At 34.8% G+C, this 27,617-nt stretch overlaps 1 protein-coding gene across 1 annotated transcript in view; it reads right to left on the minus strand.

Moving 5' to 3' along the window:
• Window positions 1-16,764, minus strand: part of LOC136033633 (protein Wnt-7b-like) — a 46,792-nt gene extending 30,028 nt beyond the window's left edge. Inside the window, exon 1 of the mRNA XM_065714439.1 lies at window positions 16,620-16,764. Within this exon, the coding sequence (XP_065570511.1) occupies window positions 16,620-16,666 (47 nt within the window). The 5' untranslated portion in view covers window positions 16,667-16,764. The remainder of the gene's footprint in view (window positions 1-16,619) is intronic.
• Window positions 16,765-27,617: the final 10,853 nt, after the last annotated feature.

Here is a 27,617-nt window from a genome sequence, read left to right on the forward strand (position 1 = left end):
AGTTAAGCGCCATTGTAGTTGTGTCCCTGTGTCCCACCTGTGATATATATATATATATATATATATATATATATATATATATATATATATATATATATATATATATATATATATATATATATACATATATATATATATATATATATATATATATATATATATATATATATATATATATATATATATATATATATATATATATATATATATATATATATATTTTTACAAAGTTAAACTTACGAATATACAACATTCTTCGCTGTCCCATTGTCTGTGCCCATAAATAGATTGTCAGGTTTACCGACTCTTGAGCATACAACATACAATTGTCCATGGGAAAACCAATCCATATTCAGATCTAATACCTCATTATTGTAATGATTGCCCTTGAGCTTTGTTGATGGTGATTGCTAATCGAACATTCCCTGTGTCCCGGTCGTCATTTATATATCCCCCTGTGCCCCCCGGCGTCCCCGTTGTAGCTGTATCCCTGTGTCCCGGTCGTCATTTATATTCCCTGTGTCCCGGTCGTCATTTGTGTCCCGGTCTGTAATTTCTCTTTGAGTGTCCTGGTCGTCATTTATATTCCCTGTGTCCCGGTCGTCATTTGTGTCCCGGTGTCCCGGTCTGTAATGTCATCTTATAATGAGGTCATATACAAACCCTTATATACTTATAATGACGCCATATGCAAACCCACAAACAAACAAACTTGCATACATACAACTTATTTTTATATATACAGATATAGTTTCTTTTGTAGTTTTTCTTTTTTAGTTTTTCTTTTTTTAGTTTTGCAGCTTTTTTAGTCTTTTTAGAATTTTTTCTTTTTAGTTTTTTGCCTTTTTTATTTTTTTCCTTTTTTAAAGTTTTTTTCTTTTTAGGTTTTTTCATTTTTTAGCTTTTTTCGCGCCATATTAGTTACGCGCCATTGTAGTTGTGTCCCCCGGTCGGTCATTTATATATCCCCCCTGTGCCCCCCGGCGTCCCCGTTGTAGTTGTGTCCCTGTGTCCCGGTCGTCATTTATATTCCCTGTGTCCCGGTCGTTAATTGTGCCCCGGTGTCCCAGTCTTTAATTTCTCTTTGAGTGTCCTGGTTGTCATTTATATTCCCGGTATCCCGGTCGTCATTTGTGTCTCGGTGTCCCGGTCTGTAATTTCATCAGTCGGCAAACATGACGTCAGTCGACAAACAACTTCATGATGGAATAATGCTCAATCCTTATAATGACGTCAGTCGACAAACATGACGTCAGTCGACACACAAATATGACGTCAGTTGACAGACACACAGACAGACAACTTATTTTTATATATATAGATATTGAACCAGCTGCGACAAGGCCTTTGAGACAGGCTGCTAAAAAAGCAAGACTGGCTCTGAGAAATTGCACTTAATCACTTTGTTATCTTTAGTTTGAATGAATTTATATTCTCACTTTCATTTTTTTTTTGTCAGTCCTGGTTGAACTTCGTTGAAGTAAGGATGCTAGGGCTGCTTTTAAAAAAGTTTTTAGAAAAAATTATTTGGTTTTAATTCTCACAGTTTAATGTAAGTTTATTTATACATACATATTTTCTCTCTTGTTCTCGTATTGTGCTGAAGACGGCCCTTGGACATAGGGCCGAAATATTCACAGAACTGATTTCCATTGTCTTGAAAAGATTGTTTCTACTTTTTATTTGTTTGTTATGGAAAGGCAGTGTGGTCTTCGTCACTATTTTTGCTAAATAGAATTTTAGCAAAGGACAATTCTGCTGTAAAGAGAAAAATATTAATGAAATATTTATAAAAATATAATTTTTAGGCACCTTTTTAATATTATAAATAAATTTCGCTTCCACTAGAGCATGTGCTCCTTGTAATTTCTTCTTGTTGTATTTCTTTTTTTTATTTAGTCGTTTAAGGCGGTGCGCTACTTTGAGAAATCACCGTATCTCGTCCATTATAAACTTTGTTAGTTTGCTTGGTAACTATTTAAGATTAATTGGGTGGTCTTCCCATAGCTCGTACAGCTTGCATAAGAGATCCAACTAGACGAAATGGGAGAAAATTAAAGGTCGATATCTTTTTTCCCAGAAATCTTAGAAAAACTTCTTTACCAGTTTTGTGTTAGAGATATTCAGTTTTAACGAAACTTGCATCGTCAGAAAGCACAAATTCTGTTTTTTTCGAATAAACAGAACAATTTTCTATTTAAGGGTCAGGAAACGGCAGTCCCTAAAAATATTCCAGCATATCTACTTGGAAAAAAACTAAAAATTAGTTCAAACGAATAACCATTTGAGTAATTAGACCGCTTTGAGAGTTCCCTCGAGTGCCAATCCACTTTCATTGTCAAACTCACCGACAAAAGCGAAGTGCAATTTCACTTATTTTTCAGTACAATTTTGCTATCAAACTGCATATTCTCGACTGCTTTCAAGTATAACTATTCTCTTGAGCAAATTCGCTAATAAGCCCTTTGTCTTTGAGACGTTCAGCCGACGCTGACGTTTGCAAAATTATTTTTGAGGTATCGCATTGCCTTAAGTTGAAAATTTGTTTGGAGTACGAGAAAACTGTTAGTTATATTTTACGAGCAAATTTTTAAGAATTCAAAAAACACAATCAACGCTTCATCCCGTTCTATTACTTCGTAGTTTGATGTCTGAAATGATCTGAATTCTTCAAATATAATGACGTTTCAACCAATCAATGGCCGTGCGGCTGTTCTCTTTGAATCTAAATCACTGGTAAAATCAAGTTTTATTAGGTTTATAGGAAGGTGTGAAGATAGTGTAGAAAAATTTGTTAAATGGATATGCACATTTATCGGAATGGAGCAGAAAAATGTTTGAAGGCTCAGTATAAAATAGTCCATTAAAAAAAAAAATTCAAGATACTAATGCCCAGTATACGAGAGCGTAAACAGAGACCAAGATCTTCTATCTCGCAGAAATAAAATTGCAGAAATCAGTTGTATCAGTCAAACAGACATTGAAAGAAAAAAAGTCAAACTTGAAAAAAATAAAAGTCACTCCGGATGAATGAATGAAACCTAGAACATTGTAGGTTAAAATTAACTTTCAAGTTGAACTTGAAATGAACAGAAATGCCCACAATTAAGTGTGAGGTTACCATCCTCTTAAACGACTAGAGTGTCATCTGTAAAACTAGAAGTTTGGTGTGCCATAAGACTACAGTATCATTTATTGCGTAACGATACGTGATAAAAAATATTATAAAATTCAGTGTTGGCATTTCGAAAGTTGGTCCTTTTTTATCCTTAGTTCTATTGGTTACAGCGACCACACCAAAGAAGTTAAGTTAGGTTAATCATAATGAAATATTATGAAAATGTAGTAGTTTAGTAATAAAATTGATGGAAACTGCTACAGAAAACTATGGAAAGCAGGCCACCCAGAAAGCCTTATGATAAATACTTGACTTAGCCACCTCTAGATATTGTATATTTAATTAAAATACATCTGCATAGATACCGTTTAACTCGTTCAGGCTAATCTGATTATCTCCAAGTGAACACAGAAAACCGGTTTCATTAGAGATCAAGAACGAAGTGTGGCTGCTATAGATAGATAGACAGATAGACAGATAAGTTTGTTTTAAAGCCAAATATACAGGCATGAGCACAGTAGAATAACATAAACGAAAGGCACAACTAACATAAACTTTGATCAGCGATCATCATATAACACGTAAGTGCCGGAGAAATTTAGACTACATGCTGAGAAGATTATATAGAAAAAAAAAGAGAAATCGCCACTGCAACAAAAAAAACACAGAAACAAACCCGCACTATAAAACCAAATATAAAAATAATAAACTATAAAAAATAATTATCAATTAAGAAGACTGTTTTCCTACTTTAGTAATTTAAATAGATCAGTACTTGAACGAGGCTTTAACCTTACTCATCCATCCAATTACATAGGTCAAACAGCATAGCCATACACAATCAACCGCAAAGAATAATCCATGGACAGGCAGTCGTGTCGTAAGTAAGTATGAGTCGCCATATACCGAATATTAAAAACAATTAGTAAGACAAATAATTCAATGGCGACCACCCAACACAAGGATAAAAAATTTTGGTTTTTATGTAATTGTAAAAACCTTTTAAAAAATGTAACCTGTTTTAAAAATGAACTGAGTTTAAGGTGATCCCTAAATAAACGAATTAAACCACTTTAAAAAGAATCCGGGCTAGGGTTAAAGCCACATAGCAGAGTCGATTATAATGTTTGTGAACAAAATCAAATACTTCGCTTATGATCAGGACAAGGGTTTATTTCATGAACAACTACTGCATCACCATTTCAGCTTGTTTAGTTTGTTGCTCTTGTTTTTATTGGAGGAGGAGGTTTGTGGGAGGACAAATCATGAAGGTAAGGAGCAACACTAAAACTTAAAACAAAGGAAACCATTTCGTATATGAGGGAGTTCCTTCCTTAACCATTGGTCTTACCGCCGAAGTCTTAAAGTTCTTTAAAAAGATTTCTCACTCAAATTCAACAACCCTTGTGCTTGAGCAGTTTTTCTCAAAGAATTGTAACAAAAAGTCAAACTTTAGCGTAAGGAGCGAGGGGCGAGGAAGGGATTCTCATGTATAGAATAATTTCTGTATGTTTTAACATTTAATGTTGCTCCTTGCTTTCAGTTGAAAACAACTTTGGGCAAAGTAGTTTTCTGAAAATTATGGGCAAATGGGCCGAGTCACTCCTTACTTGCAGTTTTTTTTTTACCACGAACTGTTTGATATGTAAATCTCTTTTCTTAAACTCTACGCTTTCAACCAAGAAAAGTTTTTTTTTTTATTTATTTATGTTATATAGGAGTGACAGACCTATAGAGCGACAGTTTCTTTTCTTTTTTTGCTTCAAGATTCTACTTGATCGTTGCTCAAAGATCTTTGGTGTAAAGCGCAAGAGAAGTTGTTTTGGAGAGGCACTGGTGTCACCTTATACACCATTTGAAATGGAAAGACCTAAGTCTAAGTCCCTCGATTAAGATATTTCGACATCCATTATATGTTCAAAATTTGCACATTCATATTTTACTCATTTCTAGGCATGGGAAAGGAATATGGTTGCTGCTGGACCTTCTCCGATAAGGGGAGGAATCACAATCCCCATATCCTCACTTCCCAAAACTTCAGCTTAAATTTTTTTCGTGATTACATTTAGTTTAAAAATATCCCTAAATTTTTTGCTTGTTCGTCAAACCTTTCCCTCAGGCCTCTTTAAAATGTTTAATTCTCTGCTGGAACTTGTTCACAAGAAACTTGTGAATAATGTTCTATCCCTCTTAAAGTGTGTCAATTGGGAGGGGACAATTACCCCCCGCCCCGTGATTTCCCCCCTACTATATTCTAAAATATACCGTTTTTAATTGAAAATAAAGAAAAAGACGACAAAATTACCCCCACCATAGATTTAAAAAATTATATCCGCCCTCTGCATTTTCAGAAATTAAAGGCGCTACCCCCTACCTCCTCAGTTTTTATATAATTCTTATCTTATACTACTATTCAAATATGATTGCCCCTGAAATTACACCCCTCCTTCTAAAATTCATGCCAACGTGCCGACACTGTAACAGCCTTTCTTGCAACTAGCCTTGGGACTCGCAATTACGGACGAGCTCTAACAAACTAAGTGTGAGTCCAGTAAAAGTAAACTAAATCAGAAGGTGATCTCTGCTGGATGCTTACTATAATGCAGGCTCTTAAGACTCGAAGTGGTCTTTTGTTCTTGTTTAATTGTCAGGCAAGTCTAAATTTCGTGCCGGTCACCGTTGGATGTCTAATTTAAAGCAATAAATTGCTTAATCATGATCTCAATTACGTCATCAATCACCTAGGCTGGAATTTGCAATATGTCATCGGAAATTCATCATCATTTTCATCGCTATCTTTTGTTCATAAGATTACAACTTTTTTTGAGAACTTAATAATTAATGGGCCGTGACAGAGTTGAGTTTTCGGGTGGGCATGAATGTCATATCTTAATGATGACCGACCCCACGCGAGTTAAAGTTCGGAACTCTTTGAAAAGACTATATTCTGCTTAGTCGTGCCATCAAATAAGATTATCTTACTAATCATAGTTGAACCATGATGAAGATAGTCTTTAAGAACAAAAGAAATCATAAGTTTCAAGAGTATTTTGTATCAAAAAGAAATGATTGTTTAAACAGTATGAATTAGCCAGAAAAAAATTGGCCCTGTCTATAAGACAATATGGAATACAATTTCTCAAAGAAGCATTTATAACAGAGCTTCTATATTCGATTCTCTGGGGTCTCCCCAAAATTCATCCAAAAGAAGGCTAGGCTCTCGAGAATTTCCCCGGAAATTAAAGTTCGTAAATATATTGAATTTTAGCACGAAATACTAATCGTTAATTTACGTTAACATTAATTTTGAAGAAATATGAAGAACCTAATTTCCTTTATGGAAAATTCTTGGAGACCCTGAAAAATTCGTAGGTAGTGGAAGCACTGTTTTCCACGTTTTCTGTGTTCGAGGAACTGTGTTCGAGGAATCAAGAACACCAGCTGGTGCATGCCGGGATTGGCGGAATTGTGCCAAACGTGGTGGAACTCTGCGGCACACGTGGCATTCTGATATGTATACCAGGTGGAGGTACACATCTCATTGTGGTCTGGAGATAATTAGTGCGTTCTATCTTTACCCAAATGCCTTATAACTTCTTTTCAAAAATAAATCCCACAGTTTTTTGTGTTTGTGTTTTTATGGCACTTGGTATTAACCAAGTGACATATAGCAATCGCCAATTCTGTCGGTCTGTCTGTCTGTCTGTCGGTCTGTCTGTCGGTCCCGATTTTGCTACTTTAGGCACTTCCAGGTAAGCTAGGACGATGAAATTTAGCAAGCGTATCAGCGACCAGACCAGATTAAATTAGAAATAGTCGTTTTCCCGATTTGACCATCTGGGGGGGGAGTGGGGGCCCGGTTAATTCGCAAGAAAAAATGAAGTATTTTTAACTTATGAGCGGGTGATTGGATCTTAATGAAATTTGATGTTTGGAATGATATTGTGTCTCAGAGCTATTATTTTATATCCCGACAGGATCTGATGACATTGGGGGGAGTTGGAGGGGGGAAACCTAAAGTCCCGGTTTTGCTACTTTAGACACTTTCAGGTAAGCTAGGACGATGAAATTTGGCAAGCGTATCAGGGACCGGACCTGACTAAATTAGAAATAGTCGTTTTCTCGATTTGACCATCTGGGGGGGGGGCGGTTAATTCGGAAAAATAGAAAAAATGAAGTATTTTTAACTTAGGAGCGGGTGATTGGATCTTAATGAAATTTGATGTTGGAATGATATTGTGTCTCAGAGCTATTATTCTAAATCCCGACCGGGTCTGTTGACATTGGGGGGAGTTGGAGGGGGGAAACCTAAAATCTTGGAAAACACTTAGAGTGGAGGGATCGGGATGAAACTTGATGGGAAAAATAAGTGCAAGTCCCAGATACATGATTGACATAATCGGAACTGATTCGTTCTCTTTGGGGTAGTTGGGGGGGGGGTATTCTTAAAAATTAGAAAAATGAGGTATTTTCAACTTACGAACGGGTGATCGGATCTCAATGAAATTTGATGTTTAGAAGGATATCGTGCCTTAGAGCTCTTATTTTAAATCCCGACCGGATCTGGTGATGGGGGCGGGGAGTTGGCAGGGGGAAACCTAAAACTTGGAAAACACTTAGATTGGAGGGATCGGGATGAAACATGGTGGTTAAAATAAATACAAGCCCTAGATAGATGATTGACATAAACGGAACGGATCCGCTCTCCTTGGGGTAGTTAGGGGGGGGGGGAGTTCTGAAAAATAAAAAAAAATGAGGTATTTTTAACTAACGAACGGGTGATCGGATCTCAATGAAATTTGATATTTTGAAGGATATCGTGGCTCAGAGCTCTTATTTCAAACCCGACCGGATCTGGTGACATTGGGGGGGGAGTTGGGAGGAGGGAAACTAAAATTTGGAAAACACTTAGAGTGGAGGGATCGGGATGAAACTTGGTGGGGAAAAAAACACGAGTCCTAGATACTTGATTGACATAACCAGAACGGATCCGCTCTCTTTGGGGTAGTTGGGGGGGGGGGGTAATTCTGAAAAATTAGAAAAAAGGAGGTATTTTTAACTTACGAACGGGTGATTGGATCTCCATGAAATTTGATATTAGAAGGATATCGTGTCTCACAGCTCTTATTTTAAATCCTGACCGGATCTAGTGACATTGGGGGAAGTTTGGGGTGGGGAAACCTAAAATGATGGAAAACGCTTAGATTGGAGGGATTGGGACGAAACTTGGTTGGACAAATAAGCAGAAGTCTTGCATGCGTAATTTACATAATTGGAACGGATCCGATCAATTGTGGGGGGGGGGGGGTAATTCTGAAAAATAAGAAAAAATGATGTATTTTTAACTTACGAAGGAATGATCGGATCTTCATGAAACTTCATATTTAGAAGGATCTCGTAACTCAGATCTCTTATTTTAAATCTCAACCGGATCCAGCGTAATTGGAGGGGGGGGCGGTTAAGGGGAACCAGAAATATTAGAAAATACTTAAGAGGTGAGATCAGGATGAAACTGGATGGGAAGAATCAAAACCTGTCTAAGATACGTGACTGACATAACTGGACCAGATCTGCTCTCTTTGGTGGAGTTGGGGGGGGGGGGGGTAATTTTGAAAATTGAGGCATTTGTAACTTACGAAAGGGTGACCAGATCTTAATCAAATTTGATATTTAGAAGGATCTTGCGCTTTAAAGCTCTAATTTTAAATACCGATCAGATCCTGTGACATTCGGGGGAGTTGGAGGGGGAAACCGGAATTCTTGGAAAACGTGAAAATTGGGGTATTTTTATTTTACGAACAGGTGATCGGATCGTAATGAAATTTGATATTTAGAAGGAATTCATGTCTCAGAGCTCTTATTTCAAATCCCGACCAGATCTTTTGACATTGGGGGGAGTTGGAGGGGGAAATCTTGGAAAAACACTTGGAGTGTAGGAATCGGGATGAAGCTTGGTGGAAAAAACACATGTCCTTGATACGTGATTGACTGAACCATACTGGATTCGCTCTCTTTGGGGGAGTTGAGGGGAGGGGTTCAGTGATTTGGCGAGTTTGGTGCTTCTGGACGTGCTAAAACGATGAAAATTGGTAGGCGTGTCAGGGAGCTTCACAATTTGACTTGATAAAGTCGTTTTCCCAGATTCGACCATCTGGGGGGCAAAAGGGAGAGGAAAAATTAGGTATTTATAACTTACGAGTGGGTGATCGGATCTTAATGAATTTTGATATTTAGAAGGACTTTGTGACTCAGAGCTCTTATTTTAAATCTTGACCGGCATTAAGCCTCTTATTTTCCTTTTTAAATCAATCTATTGATTTATAGAATTTTGCTAGAGCTCATACCATATGATCTCTTGGTTCTTAGCTCTTCTTGCCTCGTCACAAGTGCCATATGAGCTCTTAGCTCTTTTTTTTCATTAAAATTATGTTTGTATTAACATGACAGCCAGATTAAAAAGCTTTCTTAATAAAAAACTGATTGTCAATAACAGCAGAAAAATCCAGAGCGGATATTTTAGTTTTTTCATATCTCCTGTTAAATTTGTAATATCGACCATATTGCCTTTCGAATTATCGTTACTAAATTATCACAAGTAATCATTGCTATTTTGCATTTCCAAAAAACAGCAGAAAAAGGAAATAACGACAAAAATAGTGAACTTTCCCGCATAGAGGCGCTGTCACTAAGGCCATACCCAGTGGGCTAGGGGGTTTGGACCCCCCTCCCCCTTCGAAATGTTTTCTGACTCGTAAAAACATAACAACATGTATATAAACAAGCTTTTTGTGCATTTTTGTTTTGTGTAGCCCCCCCCCATAAAAAAATAGTTGCGTAAAATATCCACCGAAAAAAAACTCCTGGATACGGCCCTGACTGTCACACCTAAGGGTCCTAACAGACATTTCACACTTCTGAGGTATCTGGCAAAAATCTGTCCTTAAGCAGCTCTCAATAGGGGGACCAGCAGAACAATACACATTCAATCACGCTTTGATCCCTCTTATATAAATTAACTTTTCTGATCCTCCCTTTGAAAACAGCTTGGCAATCTCTTTTGGCCAATATCTCAAACGTACAGTGTGCAAGCTTCAGGCGTGGCAGTGGCAACATAAGATTATTTCGAAAGCAAAACAATTCAAAATAGGGATGAAACCTTTTTATTGACAGTGAACAGATGTAAAATTTAACTGGATATTTCGAACACATATACAGTGTTCATCATCAGCAGTAAAACTGTTTTAATTTCGTCATGAAAAGGCAGTGTGGTCTTCGAAGTTATCTAAGATTATTTCATTAATAAAGAAAACAATAAACACAACACGTGTGACCTCAAAAGACTGCACACTCAGTACGAGTCTTGAGATGTTAAAAAACCATAATGACACTCGAAAAAAGAAAGTAAACACATCTCAGGGTACTTCTTCTATGAGTATTTGATGATCCTAGAAAAGTCGATGATGCTCTCTGTAAAGGGTGTATCCATGATTTTTATTCGAGAATGGATTTTTTTGGGTGGGGGTGGGGTGGCTTAAAAAACTGTACAAAACGCACTAAAAGCTTGTTTATATCGTCTTTTTACGAATAAGGCAAAAATTTGGGGAGGGAGAGTTCCAACCTGGCAACCTCCCTGGATACAGCCTTGGTCTCTGTTATTATTTGATAGTGTATTCCAAAACCTGGATGGAGGAGGAGCGTGTGTAGCTGTGTTGACCTCAGGTGGCTTGGTGTTGCAGTGAGTTGTTAGTAGTAATAGGCAACAGGCAATAAAAGAAAAAAGGCACTCAAAGAGGAAACAGGGTTGGTATTCACTCTTATGACAGAAAGTATATATATAAAAAATAGGATAAAACCGTATAGCACTTGCGAAAATTTGAAATTTTAATAAAAAAAGATAGTCTTTCAAACCACCCTCTCACTGAAAGCTCTTAGAGGTTTGACTATTCCCCATCTCCTAATAAATTGGTTGCACAAATCAATAAAAGAGGACTGGGTAGTACCTACTACAATTAATATATAAAAAAATATATTTTGATTTGCAAAAGCTGGAGGATTAATGATGGAGGTACAGCTAATCTGAAAAATCTGTGGAAGACTATTACTTGTGACAACTATTTCTAGGATCATTTGGGGAACATAAAGATTATCTTATGAAAGAATCAGGACTGTTGTTACAAACTCGAAGCAAAAATCTATATTCTAGGGGGAAGGAATTTGGAGGAATTCAAAACTAAAACAGACATTAAAGAATGGCGAAACGTAAGAAAGCACGATACTATAGAGAAAGTCGTATATATCTGGGATTTTCAAGTTTTCTATATTTGTATTGCGCATAAATATAAAGCAAAAATATGTATACCATTTCACCGTTATAACACCAGGATTTCGCCATTAGAAAATCAATTATCTTAAGCTTAGCTATGTTTATTGTTAGAATACAATGTTTCAAATTCATGTTGTATAGTTCTATTTTTTATTCATTTTGGGGTAAGTTTTCCATTAAGTTTTGACATTTATTTAAATTTTTTCTGTGAAAGTGGTACAACTAAAAATATTCTAATGCACTATCATTGGTGCTTATGCGACAGTTTAAAAAAAAGAACACCTTACAATTTTGAGAGAGACAGATCTAAAGGTCTTTCATGTCTACATTTCTACCAAACTTGTAGTACAAACTTGGCAACCAAGTTCACGAACCCAATTAGCAGAGTAGGAAGTGAGAAATTAATGTGGGATCATTGCAAAAAAATTGCAATGATTTTCAGAAATCGTTTATCATTCTATATTATTTTCATTCTGATTCTATATCATTTTCATTATATCATTCTGGGAGCAAATAATTCCATATATGAGATATTGCAAATATTCTCTATACCCTTCTCCATGCTCTATACCCTATACCCTTCTCCATATATCTATTCTCCATACCCTTCTCCTTCTCCTTAAAAAACCTTCTCCATGTTTTTTAGAATGTAAGAAACACTTGTGTTATTTTTACTTTTTATTTTTATTGATGCATTCGTTCTAGTTCTTTTTTAGGCATATTGTGTTGTATTTAATCCAAGGAAATCGTTGCTTCGTTTGATCTGTTAGAGGGTTTTGTTATTTTGTATATTTATTTTATTAATTTTGAAAGATATAAATAAAAATTTTTCTTTCCTGAAGTATGCTAAATGCCTGTCAACTCTTACTTGCATCATAGTCTAGTCACATTTGCAAACACTATTGATTCTCAAAAATCCTCAAAATCAAAAGCCAGCAGTTATTATTTAACTCAGCCATGTTATTATCCTCGCCTTCATTCGAGAGGTCAATCAATCTCTGACACCCTGTGAACATTGCAGAGCACCACTTACTCCTCCTCGCGTGACCTACATCGACCGAGCATCAGCCTCCTTTTGTAAGTATTGTAAGTTTGTGTTTTTCGCTATCCCCGGATATCATGAAAAGAGAAATCACCAATGCAATAGCACAAACACAAAAAAAAAAAAAAAAAAAAAAAAAAAAATGGATATCAGTTTCGTCTTAACCATATGGTAAAAAAATTAGTTTTATGTATATATATATATATATATATATATATATATATATATATATATATATATATATATATATATATATATATCATGAAAAGAGAAATCACCAATGCAACAGCACAAACACACACACACACAAAAAAAAAAGAAAAAAAAAAGAGAGACAGAAAAAGGAAAGGAAGACTGTTTTCCTAAATTAGTGATTAATATAGACCAGCACTTGAATGAGGCCTTAACCCTACTCATCCATACAATCACATAGGTCAAACAGCATAGCCATACACAATCAACCGCAAAGAATAATCCATGGACAGGCAGTCATGTCGTCAATAGGTATAAGTCGTCATTTACCATGCATATCTTGCCTATAATCAGTGAAATAAATACAGCTTATAGTTCGATTATAGCTTCTCTTAGTTTTTTAGCCTAATTTGTATTTATAATTAAAACTACCATCAGAGTTTGTCTTATTACACTGATTTTTGACTATTCTATTTACTGGAATTTTAGTGTTTAAAAATTTTTCAGTATAATATATCTTGCAATTGTTATTACATACCTATTTTTGCAGTTTTAGAATTTAGCATCATCCCCTTCTTGAAATGTTGAAAATAAATAGTTTCATTAAAGTCACTTGATGAAGATGAAAAAAGTTGTTCTACACCAGAGTAAAAATAACCGAGCTAATAAGAATACATCTGCATTATCAAGATATACGCTTAATACTTCTTTATTATCAATGACTATGTTACTCGACTTATGATTATAGTAATTTTGTCATCAATATAACTGCTAAGAAAGATGATTACCATGCAAAATTGTATGCAAATAAAGGGAAAACATTCTTTGGAATAGAATAGGCTCAAAAAGAATATAGCAGTTTAATAAATTAGCAGTAGTGTATCAAAGAAGGGGGGAGTAAGTAAGCTCATGGGCAAAATGACTTTGACTCCATCTTCTCTCGAAAAATCTCGAGCTCTGTTTCCGCAAAATTCTTTTCTTTTCATGTAATTTATCTGTTTTAAGCAATGCAATCTGCTTTGTCTACTTCGGGAGGGGGGGGGGAGTGCTACTAATTTTGGTTGGTGAAAGATGGACAAGCATTTTTCTTTCATCTTTGCAAACGAATTTGCTCCAAGATTTGCTTTCCTTTTTTAACTGTCGTCTGACAGATTTTTTTGGCTAGTTAACGACTTAACAACCTTGTTCTACAACCAGACTTATTTTAACAGAATTAATTTCACTTAAAATTTAGACACAGGTCTACCCAGTGAAAGCCTTATGGACTGATCTCTGCTTGGCAATGCGGGGCCCGAGGCTGTATCGCAACTGCTCCAGGGCCTGGCAATGCGTGGAGATTTTGGATTGGCGTCTCCAAACACCATTGAGATGAAGACTAAGACATTTAAGCTCCAATGACAATATGAGAAAAGGCCAACTACTTTTCAGTTTAATTATTATGATAAAAGAATCCACGATTAACGTATTTTTCGTAGCATCCAGGGCCCATAGAGTCTTGATCAATAACTCCTGAAGCTAAATGTAAGTTTCTACATAGAAAACTGTTATAAGGCAAGTAGGTTATTTATAGCGCAGATGTTTACTTTTTTAATCTTTGCTACGGTATCTATTTTAATGATATTCAGCCTGTCTCAATGGCCCCGTCTCAGCCAATCAGTGGCAGGATGACCAAATTGATCCTAGTGAATTTTTGGTGAAAAATTCACCAAAAATTTCACCTAAAATTTGTATCCAGAGGGGGGAGGGGTAGGTGGCTTGAGCTCCCCCTAGATGTTTGTACGACTCATAGAAATGTAAAAAATGAATATAAAGAAGTTTTGAATGTATTTTTAAACTGTTTTCGTAAAACCTCCCGAAAAATCCTTCTTAACCCCCCCCCCAAAAAAAAAATTCTGTATACGGCCATGGAATACAAATAAAAGCATGATTAAAGGTGGAAAAGACCATTGCCTGAAATTTACTCAGACAAATTTCAGGACCTGAATTTGTTAAATGTAGGTGGGCTATAAATAATAATTTTACATCGAAGAGTTTTAATTGAATTCTTCGATGTTAATAGTAAATTTCACTTTCAAAAGCACAGTATCACGACTATAGTTTGTTATATTTCTTCTTCAAAAGGTAAAAAATCTGATCCTACTCTGTCTTTGATTTCGTAAAAAAGCCAGATCTGACCTATAAAATTACTTTGAGCTGGTTTTGGGGATAATCCGTTTTGTAAATTTTATTTCTTTAAAGAATATGTCTATTTGTAGTATATTTGTTTAATTGTTTTAGTAACATTAGTAAATTTTTCATGTAGATCCTATACATACAATAAGGTTCAAGAATAAACTCTAAGATTCCACGTAACAATATTTTGTGGGTAGCACAGTACAGATATAATGTAAATTATAAATGATTTATCTTATCCTGTAGAGTTTAACTTTACGTGCTTTTCTCGAAGTAAATATTTTTATAATGTCTTCATATGGAAGCTTCGAAGTCCTATTATGTCTTATGGATTGGTCATCTTGTCAACCGCTGCTTGGCCATCTTGTTTCTAAGATAATTTTTAATTAACCTTAACTTTTTCAAGCTACTTTCATTAGAAGAAACTGTAAAATACATAGTTGAATGCATTTTCATGGCAAAAGATGCCGCGCTCAAGAGCTGGGAAATTAGGGTTTGAATTTTATTCGATCAGATCAAAAAGTTGCCTTACGAGCCAGGGCCCGCTGTGGACCATTACCAAGGGCAGGCACCCCCCTTTACCCCCTCAATCCATCCTTGGAATGAAATTATCTGTTTATAGGATATTATTTATTAATAACTCTTTATATATAATATTTAAAAAATTAAAAAAGTTATTACAAATTTTTTTAAAAACAGCGGTAGTTAAAAATAAATTATTTATAACTTATTAATTAGTAAGTTACTTATTCATTTATTACATACTTCTTTTATTTCCATCGAAGATACATTCTTCTATCAATTTACCCCTAGAAATCCTAAATTCATTTTCCATAAAGATATATCCAGAACTGAGTGAAGATGCATATCAATATAGACATTTGGGACAAAAGTGAAACTCACTTTAAGAAAGTAAAAAAAAATCATGGGTATCAAGGCCCATTTGCATAAAATGGAACCTTTAAGCCCATGACCTCTGAAAATCCTCGGATATTACTATTTGTTCATGTTTTCATGTAACTAACAAGTTTTGATATTACTCATCCCCCCTTCCCCACCTACCAGTCGTCCTAAATGAGCGGTTAGCACACTAAACTAAAAATCCATCATTTGTAAGGACAGGGGTTTGAGTCCTACTGTCGTTGGTTATTTGTTTTGGATTAGGGGGGTTATCTATAAGCTTGGCTAATCCCAGTCCTAAATGGGCACCTGCAGAAATCTGGCGAAGGAAATCAGAAAGGGAGTGCGAAAGCCCAGGATGTCTTGCCCCATTCCCCCATTGCAGTTCTTGGCTGAAGGGCCAAGAAACGGAGATCAGCACCGCTGGTAGGGATAAAGGTACATTTGATATGCCCTTATACTTTCGGGGATATCCACCCCCCTTAGGATTTTTTTCGCAAAAGCACACCAAAAGAGATTATTTAGCACATAAAATGAAAATATAATGATAAATGTGAGAATTCCCCCTCTCATTCCTGTACCTGGGATACTTTTTGAATATAAGGCATTTACAATTAAAATTCTTCTATTAATTATTTAACTCCTATTCCCATGTTTTTTTTTCTTCAAAACTTCCGGGGTTTCTTATCTCAAGGGGACTTTTTGTATAACCACACTAAAGAGGTTATATAACACATAAAGTTAATTCACCCTCCCATCCCCTAAATGTTTGACATTTACGATTAGAATCCTTGTCATAAGCTTAAAAAACCAGTTAGCCTATAACCAATTAATTACTGCTTAATTAATACATCTTGGTGCGGTTGACCTACCTGATAAAAGAAAAAGCCATAAATATAAAAATAATTTCAATCTTCATTATGTCACCAAACTATGTTACAACAGCTATATCCATTCCTTATAAAGATATCCTCAATCCACCCCTATCGATGAAATATACCGTATTTTAACACTTCTTCAGCTGCTGGAACGATGTTGCACTACCATTCCTCTGGCTCCGCCCTTAATGCTCCTTTCGAAGTATCGTAGGACCAATAGGAATCGCAAAATTTTCAGAAAAGATTTATCTCTGTGTGCATAAAGAGTTAATCAAAATTCGTGCTTTGATAAATACATTCTTTCTTTGACCTTAGAAAAGTTCATGATATTAAATGATTTGATTAAAAATTCTGTTGGTATTTAGCAGAGGCGAAAATTATTATTCTGATGTATTAGGTTGGTCGTCTACTCGTGAATAAATATCCGTCTTATGGAAGAATTTGTTTTTTAGATTCATACTTATTTAACTCAAAGGATTTTATAACATTTTTCATAAGATGAAATTCGGAAATTGACCTGATTTGCTTAACTTTTTTTTCACCATAAGTATTGACAATAGTTTTAAAGATTTTCTTGATAAGGACAATTCCGAAATCAGTGTATACCGTATTGTATTGTATCAGATTAACGACGCTTCTTGACTACTAAGGTCCCTGCGTCGGCCCTGCAGTGCATTGCTCTGGGTCCCGTATTACCAAGCTAAGGTCAAACCCTCAGTGTATACTGTATTTCTCCAAAGTTACTTTTTAAAGTAGCGTGCGTTGATTCTGATGAAAAAATAGGCTATGGCTAATATTACTTACATTGTTTGATGAAAATTTAAGTTGAAAAGACATTGAATTTTCTCTTATATTATTTTTTCTTAAATTAATCCAGTGGTAAAAAGACTGTGTATAGTATCGGGAAGCTCAAATAATCAACCATGTGTAATTTGTGCATAGGTAATGGCTACCACTGGGACCCTAACAATATCCCAAAACTTATGGAAAAAATTAAACTCTTTTGGAAAAGTTTTGGAAAAAGATCGAAGAAGTTACTAAGAAGAAGCATTATTAAATAATAATACTTATATTTAATAGCTATTTGAGAATAAATTTTGATCCGTGTATCTCAAAGATCAGGAGCGAAATATGAAGATCCTGGGGAAATCCCAAGGTGGGGCAACCTTGATGTGGGTAGTTAGCCTTCAAGTGTTCTCAACCGGCAACGTAGCTTCATATGATAAGGAGTAGCCAACGACCATGCCCTTATCCTGCCCGATGGTAGTGGTAAATTTTAGTTTGGTCTGCACCTTAGAGAACTTAAAACACCAAAGTTCTGCAGGTACGTTCAGTATCGTTTAGGCTGCTGACAAGGGCCATCTTTGGAGCCGATCCTAGGGGGGGGGACCAGATCAGCTCTTCAGGGTGCCGTAGTTGAGGGGCCCGGCTTTGGGATCACTCACTTCGATCAAATTTTCCAATTTGATTTGGCTTTTTAGCTCATATTTGAGTCAGAAGGGGGAGCTGGAATTGATTTTCCCCGGGCATCACCAACCTTAGGAACGGCTCTCGCCATCTACGGAAAGAAAATTACTATATATACATGCTATTATCATTGACAAAACATAACACTGAAAATAATAACATCTTTTGGTAAATACCGTATTTTGATGGATAATAAGATGTCAAATAGGGTTATGATATCATATTTGAGTGACTTCACTGCCTGATTCCCTGTGGTTCTAGCGAAGAGCGAGTAAAAAATAGGGTCATTGTTTTTTTATTCTGATTCGAATGTTACTTATATTTTACCCCCTTATATGTATAAACTTTTTGTTTTCAGGTTTCAGCACAAGTAGGAGGGGTGGCCCAACATGTCCATGACCATGATATATATATATATATATATATATATATATATATATATATATATATATATATATATATATATATATATATATATATATATATATATATATATATATATATATATCATGGTCATAATAAATTGCATAGAAATAAAATATAGATTTTACTTCTGAGAGATCATTAAAAACTGTGCTCGGTCCGGTTAGTTGTTTATTTTTGCCAAAAACCTTATTCTAAAAATTAATTTATGTACAGAGAAGTATAATATTTGAAGCATTATTACTATAATGTATATACATATATATATATATATATATATATATATATATATATATATATATATATATATATATATATATATATATATATATATATATATATATATATATATATATATATATATATATATATATATATATATATATATATATATATATATATATATATATAAACAGTCTTCCTTTTCTCCTTCTGTCTCTTTTTTTTTTTTTTTTTTTTTTTTTTTTTTTTTTTTTTTTTTTTTTTTGTTTGTGCTGTAGCATTGGTGATTTCTCTTTTCATGATATATATATGTATAATATGTATATAGTATAAGGGTAATATAAGTATAATGTAAATATCCTATAACTATAATAAATTGTATAGAAGTATAATATAAATTAGACTTCTGAGAGATCATTAAAAACTGTACTCGGTCCGATTAGTTTATATTTTTGCCACAAATCGACTTCTTAAATTGATTATACACATAAAGGATGTTTGAAGCACCGAAATTGGCCCAGTAGTTAAGCAGCTTTTTGTAGATCTTATTCAACTTCAATCAATTAGTCATCATAGCTGCAATTACTAAAGTGGAAAAAATAAGATAGGTCAATACAACTAGAATAGGGCTGTCAAGAAGCTTTCAACAGTGGAGCTGATAAAAAAGATAGAAGCCATCTATCCTACCCCGGGGCTTGTACTGCATCATTGAATCTAATAAGCAATAACTTATTAGATACTTGTCGCTTATGATATTCTTTTCCCACGGTATGTTATAAAAGTGAGTGTTTGATTGCCTCGATATATAGCGATAGAGTGTCGATTATCCCTCAAATTGACTAAACTTCGTCAGGGTGGTAATTTTGTTTTTAGAATACTCATATCTTAAGTATTACAGAGATAAAATAAAAATATGTAAATGACGTGGGAATTACCGAAGACACTAAGCAGTTAAGAATAAGTGTATTAAAACCGCCTTTTTAAATAGTGTACCTCATTTTCTTTTATTCTCCAAAGATAATCGCTATGTATCGATTGCGTCAATATGTGGTGGCAAAATGTCGATATCTCAAATTGACTAAACTTCGTGAGGGTAGTAATTTTGTTTTTAACATTACCATGTCTTTAGTAGTATACAGATAAATTAAAGATATGTAAATGACGTGGGAATTACCGAAGACACTAAGCAGTTAAGAATAAGTGTATCAAAACCGTATTTTTAAATACTGTACTTCATTTTTTTATTCTGCAAAGATAATCGCTATGTATCGATTGCTTCAATATATAGCGCCAAAATGTCGATATCTTAAATTGACTAAACTAGTCAGGCTGGTAATTTTGTTTTGAAGATAGACCTAGGCATGTCTTAGGCAGTTCAAAGATGGAACATAAATAATTTCTTAGACCACACTGCCGTTTCATTTACAAAATTTAATACATGAAAATATAGATACAAAACGGGTATAATACTTAAACTGGAGCAATGACTGGATTATTAGAGACTATGTCTGAAATATTTGAATGTTTATGATTTAAAGTTTGCTGGTTTTTTTTGAAAACTTTAAACTGGAGCAATGGAGCAAATCAGAGCAAAAAAACAGCAAACTTTAAATAATAAACATTCAAATATTTCAGACATAGTCTCTGATAATCTTTTCGTCATTTCTGTGCTGCTTATTCAGGCTATCTACTGTGATATTTGAAAATTATTAAGATGTGAGTTTTATTTGCCTTTTTCTTTGTTTTTATTTATTTTCATTTTCTTTATTCGTAGAGTTTAATTTAGACTCCTGGACGTACAGTCAGAATATTTGGAACCTTCATTATTTAAAATTTGTAGTTTTTTCTATGCTTTATTCCACAGCTTTGTTTAAATATTATGCCCGCTTTCCTCTTTATATTGTCATTTATTATAAAAAACAAATTCAAACGCTTGGATAAGACATTCGATTAAAGTACAGTAAATTCATTAAGCCGATACGTAGTTTCCCAAAAACAAAAAACTATTTAATTTCTTTAATTTTTCTGCCGGATATAGAAATTGTTTAATAAGTTTTTTTATAAATCAATAATTTATCAAATTAATAATTTGATAAATCCATTTATTAAATTTTATAGATCGAATAAAGATATGTAAGTGAAGTGGGAATTGCCGAAGACACGAAACTTTTCATAATAAGTGTCATAAAACCTTTTAAAATAACTGGCTCACTTGTTCTTATTCTGCAAAGTGCGCCGATGTGTACTGATTGCATCAACATATAATGATGAGCGCGACTATAGCTTAAATTGACTAAAATTTGCCAGAGTGGTAATTTTACTTCAAAGATGTTAATGTCTTTGGTAATTCAGAGATAGAATAAAGATAAGTGAATAACTTGGGAATTATCAAAGACACTAAGTAGTTAAGAATAAGCGTCAAAGACCCCCTTTTTAAATACTGGAGTCCACTTTTTTAATCTGCTGAAATGCATCATTATGCATGGTACGACGATGGCTAAAATTTGTCAGGGCAGTAATTCTGTTTTTAGTTTACTCTTGCCTTTCTAACGATAGAATAAAAGATATGTCAGTTATTATTATTCATCGATGTTTGTCAATATACCGAAAGTAAAACAGTTCAAAATAGGGATGAAACCTTTTTATTGACAGTGAATAGATATAAAATTATTTAACTGGATATTTCGAACACATATACAGTGTTCATCATCAGCAGTAAAACTCTGATCAAAGTAAAACTTTGAGTTTTACTGCTGATGATGAACACTGTATATGTGTTCGAAATATCCAGTTAAATAATTTTATATCTATTCACTGTCAATAAAAAGGTTTCATCCCTATTTTGAACTGTTTTACTTTCGTCATGGAAAGGCAGTGTGATCTTCGAAGTTATCTATGTCAATATACCGCGGTAGAGTTTGTTCGTTTCTTAAGTTTTTGTATTGATTTGCCATAAGTAACTTCACAGCTTTCAATGGTTGTGCGTGCACCAATGAATTGAGAAAAATAAATTAAGCTTTTACTTGCAGCATCAATCAAACACTTCGTAGTAAGGAACTCTAAGTTCCTTACTACGAGGTGTTACACCCGCTAATAGTAAACTCTTAAAAAGAAGTTTCGATAACAATATATACTTAAAACATCCGCTTTTCATGGTGCTTCCAAATATATGGACTTCATGAAGTTTAAGGCTATACACCAACAGTTACGAACCTACGAAATCTTGCCTTATTTTCAAACAGGGAAGAAAAACTCGCAAAGCGGTGAGTGATGTTGATGATAGTTACACCATCAAATCCAACATATCAGAGCTCCCTGTTGCCTGGATCTACATAAATGCAGAGGTTGGTGTTTTTAAATATTTTTTTTACCCTGAACATATTTTAATACTTCTTTTCTACATTTCCTACTTTCCGACTGTTATTCTTTAAAAAACTGCACAAGTCGAATTTGGTTTGTCGAAAAAATACCAGAATGTATTAAAACCATGTAAAAAAAACGAGATCCACTAAAACTTAGTGAACAAAAATAAAATATTGCTTTTAGTGAACAAAACCAAAATGTAATCACCAATGTTTGTTTATTTATTTGTGTGTTCTCTTTTTTGACTTTAGAGTGGTCATGTGTAAGAAATAATCATCGAGTACCAGGAGAAGGCTCATCAAACAGTTGGTGGTAACGAACTGTAGTAAGGAGTGACCCGGCTCAATAGTAACCGAAACTCTAAAAAACGGAATTTTGATACCAATAGTGACATCAAAAGAATTGCATTTTAATGCTGATTTTAAATATATAAGTTTCATCAAGTTTAGTCTTATCTATCAAAAGTTACGAGCCTGAAAAAATTTACCTTATTTTAGAAAATAGGGGGAAACATCCCCCAAAAGTCACGGAGTCTTAACGAAAATCATACCATCAGATTCAGCGCATCAGAGAACCCTACTGTAGAAGTTTCAAGCTCCTATATACAAAAATGTGGAATTTTGTATTTTTTCGCCAAAAGACAGATCACGGATGCATGTTTATTCGTTTGTTTGTTTGTTTTTTGTTTTTTTTTTTCCAGGGGTGATAGTATCGATCCAGTGGTCCTAGAATGTCGCAAGATGGCTCATTCCAACGGAAATTAAAAGTTCTAGTGCCCTTTTTAAGTTACCAAAAAACTGGAGGACACCTAGGCCCCCTCCCACGCTCATTTTCTCCCGAAGTCACCAGATCAAAATTCTTAGATAGCCATTTTATTCAGCATGGTCGAAAAACCTAATAACTATGTCTTTGAAGACGAATTTTTCCCCCGCAGTCCCTGTGGGAGGGGCTGCAAGTTACAAACTTTGACCAGTTTTACATATAGTAATGGTTATTGGGAAGTGTACAGACGTTTTTGGGGGATTTTTTTTTGGTTGGAGGAGGAGGGATTGAGGGAGGGTTTACATTGAGGGATCTTTATTTGGAGAAATTTTTCATAGGGGAAGAGAATTTCCATGAAGGGGATGCAGGATTTCCTATCATTACTTAGAAAAACAATAGAAAAATAAATATGAAAAATCCTGAATTCTAATCGGATTCTGGGATTCTGATCGGGCCGGATCGGGATTCTGAATTCTAATCACTATGCACCCCTCTTCTCCTCCTGTTCCTCTCGTTCCAGCTCAAATTTCTTAATGAAACTCTAACTAATAGCATTCTTGTTAAACTCCACTTTTTCCGAAGAGGTTAATCTGCAACACGGAATTATCAACGGTATTGTATTTTAATATTTATTTCCATAGCTTTTATAGTAGTGCAAGTACCAAATTGTTTATACATTCTAGCCTTTAATTTCTTATTTAATTTTTTAGTGTGAAATATGAGCACTAATTTGCAGACTGAAACTGATTAGAAGTAATTAACAAATAATATTGCATGTCTATCAAAAGCTTCGTGCATTTAAAATAATAGGGATTCTCACATTCTTTGAAAAATTAATGAACACTCGAAATTTTGAAACCTTCAATTATTTGACACTTCATTCGTCAAAGTCTAACCCTTAGTTCATTCCCTTAAAATTTCGCATCTATACCAGCGCATAAAAACGGCGTTAACCCTTACTGGATAAGCTTGAAACCCTTAGTCTTTATTTAATATTAGTCACGCTCTTACCTAACACAAAATTAACTGCTCTAAATACAGCTATAAAAACCGACAGACACTTCTGATAGGCCTATCGTGGGGGGGCACAACGCCTCAATCACGCAGGGGTCTAACGCAGGGTAATAGAGACCACCAAGGCGTTAATAAAAATATTTTAAAACAGCAAAACGGACGTTAATTGGTAAGTAGAGCTGATAGGGTGAGAAGAAATTAGAGTCGGTTTTGTTATTGCCTATTAATCCCTTAATGCCCCAAGGTTGTCCTTATTTGCCTGTTTAACTGGTGATTTTTAAAAAAGGGCAATAAGAAGAAAGATATTGCGTTTTGTGAATCATAGAGCTCTCTATTTTTTTCTTCTGCATTTTTAGTTTATTTTAGTTTGCATTTTAGTTTAGTACGCATTTTTTAGTTTTTTTTCTCTTATATGTGAGTTTCTCCGAGCAAATTTGCTATTGCGAGCACCTCTCAAAATGCCAATTAAAGTTTTTTTGATGGATATCCTCCTAAAGAGATTTCATTTTCAAAATCTACGGAAGGAGGGAGATCTAAGAGGCATCGACCCTTCCCCCTCTCCCCTAATGGACCTCAATGTCCATATTTGCACTATCGCTCCCTAATGTAAGCATAGAAGAACTTATTCATCAGGAGGGGCCATTTATCACTGTTTTTTCAAGGGAAGCCTCCTGTACTTTGATTCTTCTTAATTTGAATTTTTCTAAAATTTCCCTATGGGATGCTTGAATAAATCAGTTGATGGGGGAAAGATTTATGTTCATTTCGAACTAGGATATACTTTTTACGAACTGCATATCCCCCCCCCCCAATTTGAAACGTCAAACCATCCATTATATAGCTTAGTTTGTACGAGCCCAATGGTGATGTGGAATCACAAAGTGTTGAGAAGGCTAGAAGTATTTGTGAACCTTAGTTTACTCTACGTCAACTTGAATGAGACTTCTAGGCGTTTACCCACCATCCCGGCAATTGCACCCCTGGATAATCCCCTTGCAAAAAACATCCCCCCGGAAAACACCCCTCCCCCGGAATATACGCCTCGCGCAGAAAATACACCTGAAAAATACCCCCCATGGAAAAACCTCCCATCGGAAAATAACTCCCGGTAAATATCCCCTCCCTGAAAATACACAGCGTAATCTTGTTTGAGTGGCGTATAATACACAAGTACCCTGGAAACTCCACCCCCTGGAAACTTCCTTCTTTAAGTTAAATCCTCCCCATGCAAAATCCTCCCATCAGAAAAGTTGTCCTCCCCTCCTGACCCGAAAAACGCCCAATAAACATTACCATACGAAAAACTGCCCAATAAACATTGCCATACGTAAGCAATGGGCAAATTTTTTAACTTTAAGACCTATCCTCATGGGCTGTAAGGGGTCATTTTATCTCCAAAGACATAGTTATCGGGCCTTTTAACTATACTGAATAAAACAAACTATCTCAAAAATTCGATCGGACGATTTTGGGAAAAAAGCGGTGCGGGAGGAGGCCTAGTTACCTTCCAATTTTTTGGTCACTTAAAAAGGGCGCTAGAACTTTTCAGTTTCATCAGAATGAGCGCTCTCCCGTTCTAGGCCCAGTGGGTCGATGCGATCACACCTGGGAAAAAAAACAACAACAACAACAAATAAACACGCTTTATGTTCTTTCTTCTGGCAAAAAATTGCAAAATTCCACATTTTTGCAGATACGAGCTTAAAACCTTTGCAGTAGTGTTCTTTTATACGATGAATTTGATGGAGTGATTTTCATTAAAGTAATATGACTTCAGGGGGGTCTTTCCCCATTTTTCGAGAATCAGACAAGTTTTATCAGGCTCGTAACTTTTGATGGGTAAGATTAAACTTGAATGAAACTTATATATCGAGAATCAGAATAATAAGCCAATTCTTTTGATACATCTATTGGCATTGAAGTTCCGTTTTTTGGAGTTTTGGTTACTATTGAGCCGGGCTCCTTACTTCCAGTTCATTATCACGAACTGTTGGATTACCCAACAAAATCCAAAAAGATATCATCGAAATATTGATCGTTTTCTGCGTTATCAAAAGTATTGTATTCCATTCAACTTCACAGTTTCATGAAATGTAATCAAGCAAATAGAAAAAATATTTCAACTAAAGCAAGGAGCAAGTTTAAAATTTAAAACAAATATAAATTAATATGTGCATGAGGGGGACTGGCGGGGCTGGTGATGGCCTACCTCGCCTTTTTCACCTCTATGCTTGTTAAATATGGGAATGTAACATTTTAGCCATACTGAGAAACAATTTAATTAATTCCTAATCCCACCCTACCTCTTTCAGCATTTATTTGGAAACTCATGAAGAGTAAGCAGTTGTCCATTAAAATGTACTTTTTTAGTAAAAGACCGGAAAGAAATTCAAAGATCACCAATCGATGCAATGGTTCTAAGAGGTCCTATACAATGTTCCAAATTTCAGCAAAATGGTACCATTTAGTGCACGGGTCCAAGGTATACTCCAATGGGTATACTCCGAGGTATACAAGGAATACCCAAGGTATTCCAATGGGGCCAGTCAAAATAGTTTCAGACTTTTGTTGGGGGGAGGGCAATGATAAAACATATTTTTGATGGTTTGAATAAGAACTACCCAGCATTTTGAAAATATTAAGGCTTTCAGTGGGGGGAGGTCTGAGGCCCCCATAAGCATTGTCCTAATCTGCACTTGGCTAGAGTTTGGATAAGGGCTGTAAGATATAGGTTGTAAAATAAAGGGTTGCAAAGAGGGCTTGTCAAATACAACTCTTTGACTAGATGATTTATATTCATTTTCTAATCGTATAAACAATAACATATAATATTATTAAGATGTTGATGAAAATATAGTTGTTTTTGGACAAGATAGAAACAATTTTTCCGAGTCAATGGTGGGAGTTTAAAAAAGATGGCCATTGCCCCACTTATAGTTTTACTCCTTCTCTTGTGCCATTATAAAATTATTATTATAATGATTTTATATTCATAATTCTTACAGTAAACTTCTAATAATAGCTCTATAAATAATTCAATAAATGATAATTCTATAATAAACTTCGAAGTTGCTGCAACTTTGAAGTTGAGAGTTGTGTTGTTAATTCACTGTCATTACTTAGCGGCGTAAATTAATCTGGAATTATCCGGGAACAGGTAAACTTTAATGATCGGGTGATATTGCAACTAAACTCACTTTTTTTTTTCAATGATTGAGACTGATCTTGTTCAACGGATTTCATATAATTTATTTCTATAAGAAAAAAATTATATCTAAGAAAAAAATTAAAAAATTTTATCTATAAAATTTATATATAAAAAATTATATCTAAGAAAAATTATAAAAAATTATATCTAAGAAAAAAATTAAGCCGATAAAACAGTGGCGTAATTTTGTCAAAACTCTTGGGGGGAGGTAAATTTGGAGCCTATTTTCCCAAATCAAATAAAAATGACAGTAAGAAATGAAAAATGAGACATAAAGTATATGCCATGAGCCATGAGTATAATAAACCATAAGGGCAAATACATGTTAAAGAAAACTGACCTGTTTGTCTGGATACTTGAATTATGCAGGCTTATCTTAATTTTGATAAGATGTATTCCAGAAACTACATCAGCTGGGGGGCAAACTCAGCTCTGGAGGGGGTAATGCCCCCCTCTCCCATAGCAAATTATGTCCTTGCAGTAAAATAGTGTAAAATTTACCGACTCAAATTTGTTTACCAACAGGCTAAAAA

This window comes from Artemia franciscana, chromosome 12 (genome assembly GCF_032884065.1).
Source record: "Artemia franciscana chromosome 12, ASM3288406v1, whole genome shotgun sequence".
Lineage (NCBI taxonomy): Eukaryota > Metazoa > Arthropoda > Branchiopoda > Anostraca > Artemiidae > Artemia > Artemia franciscana.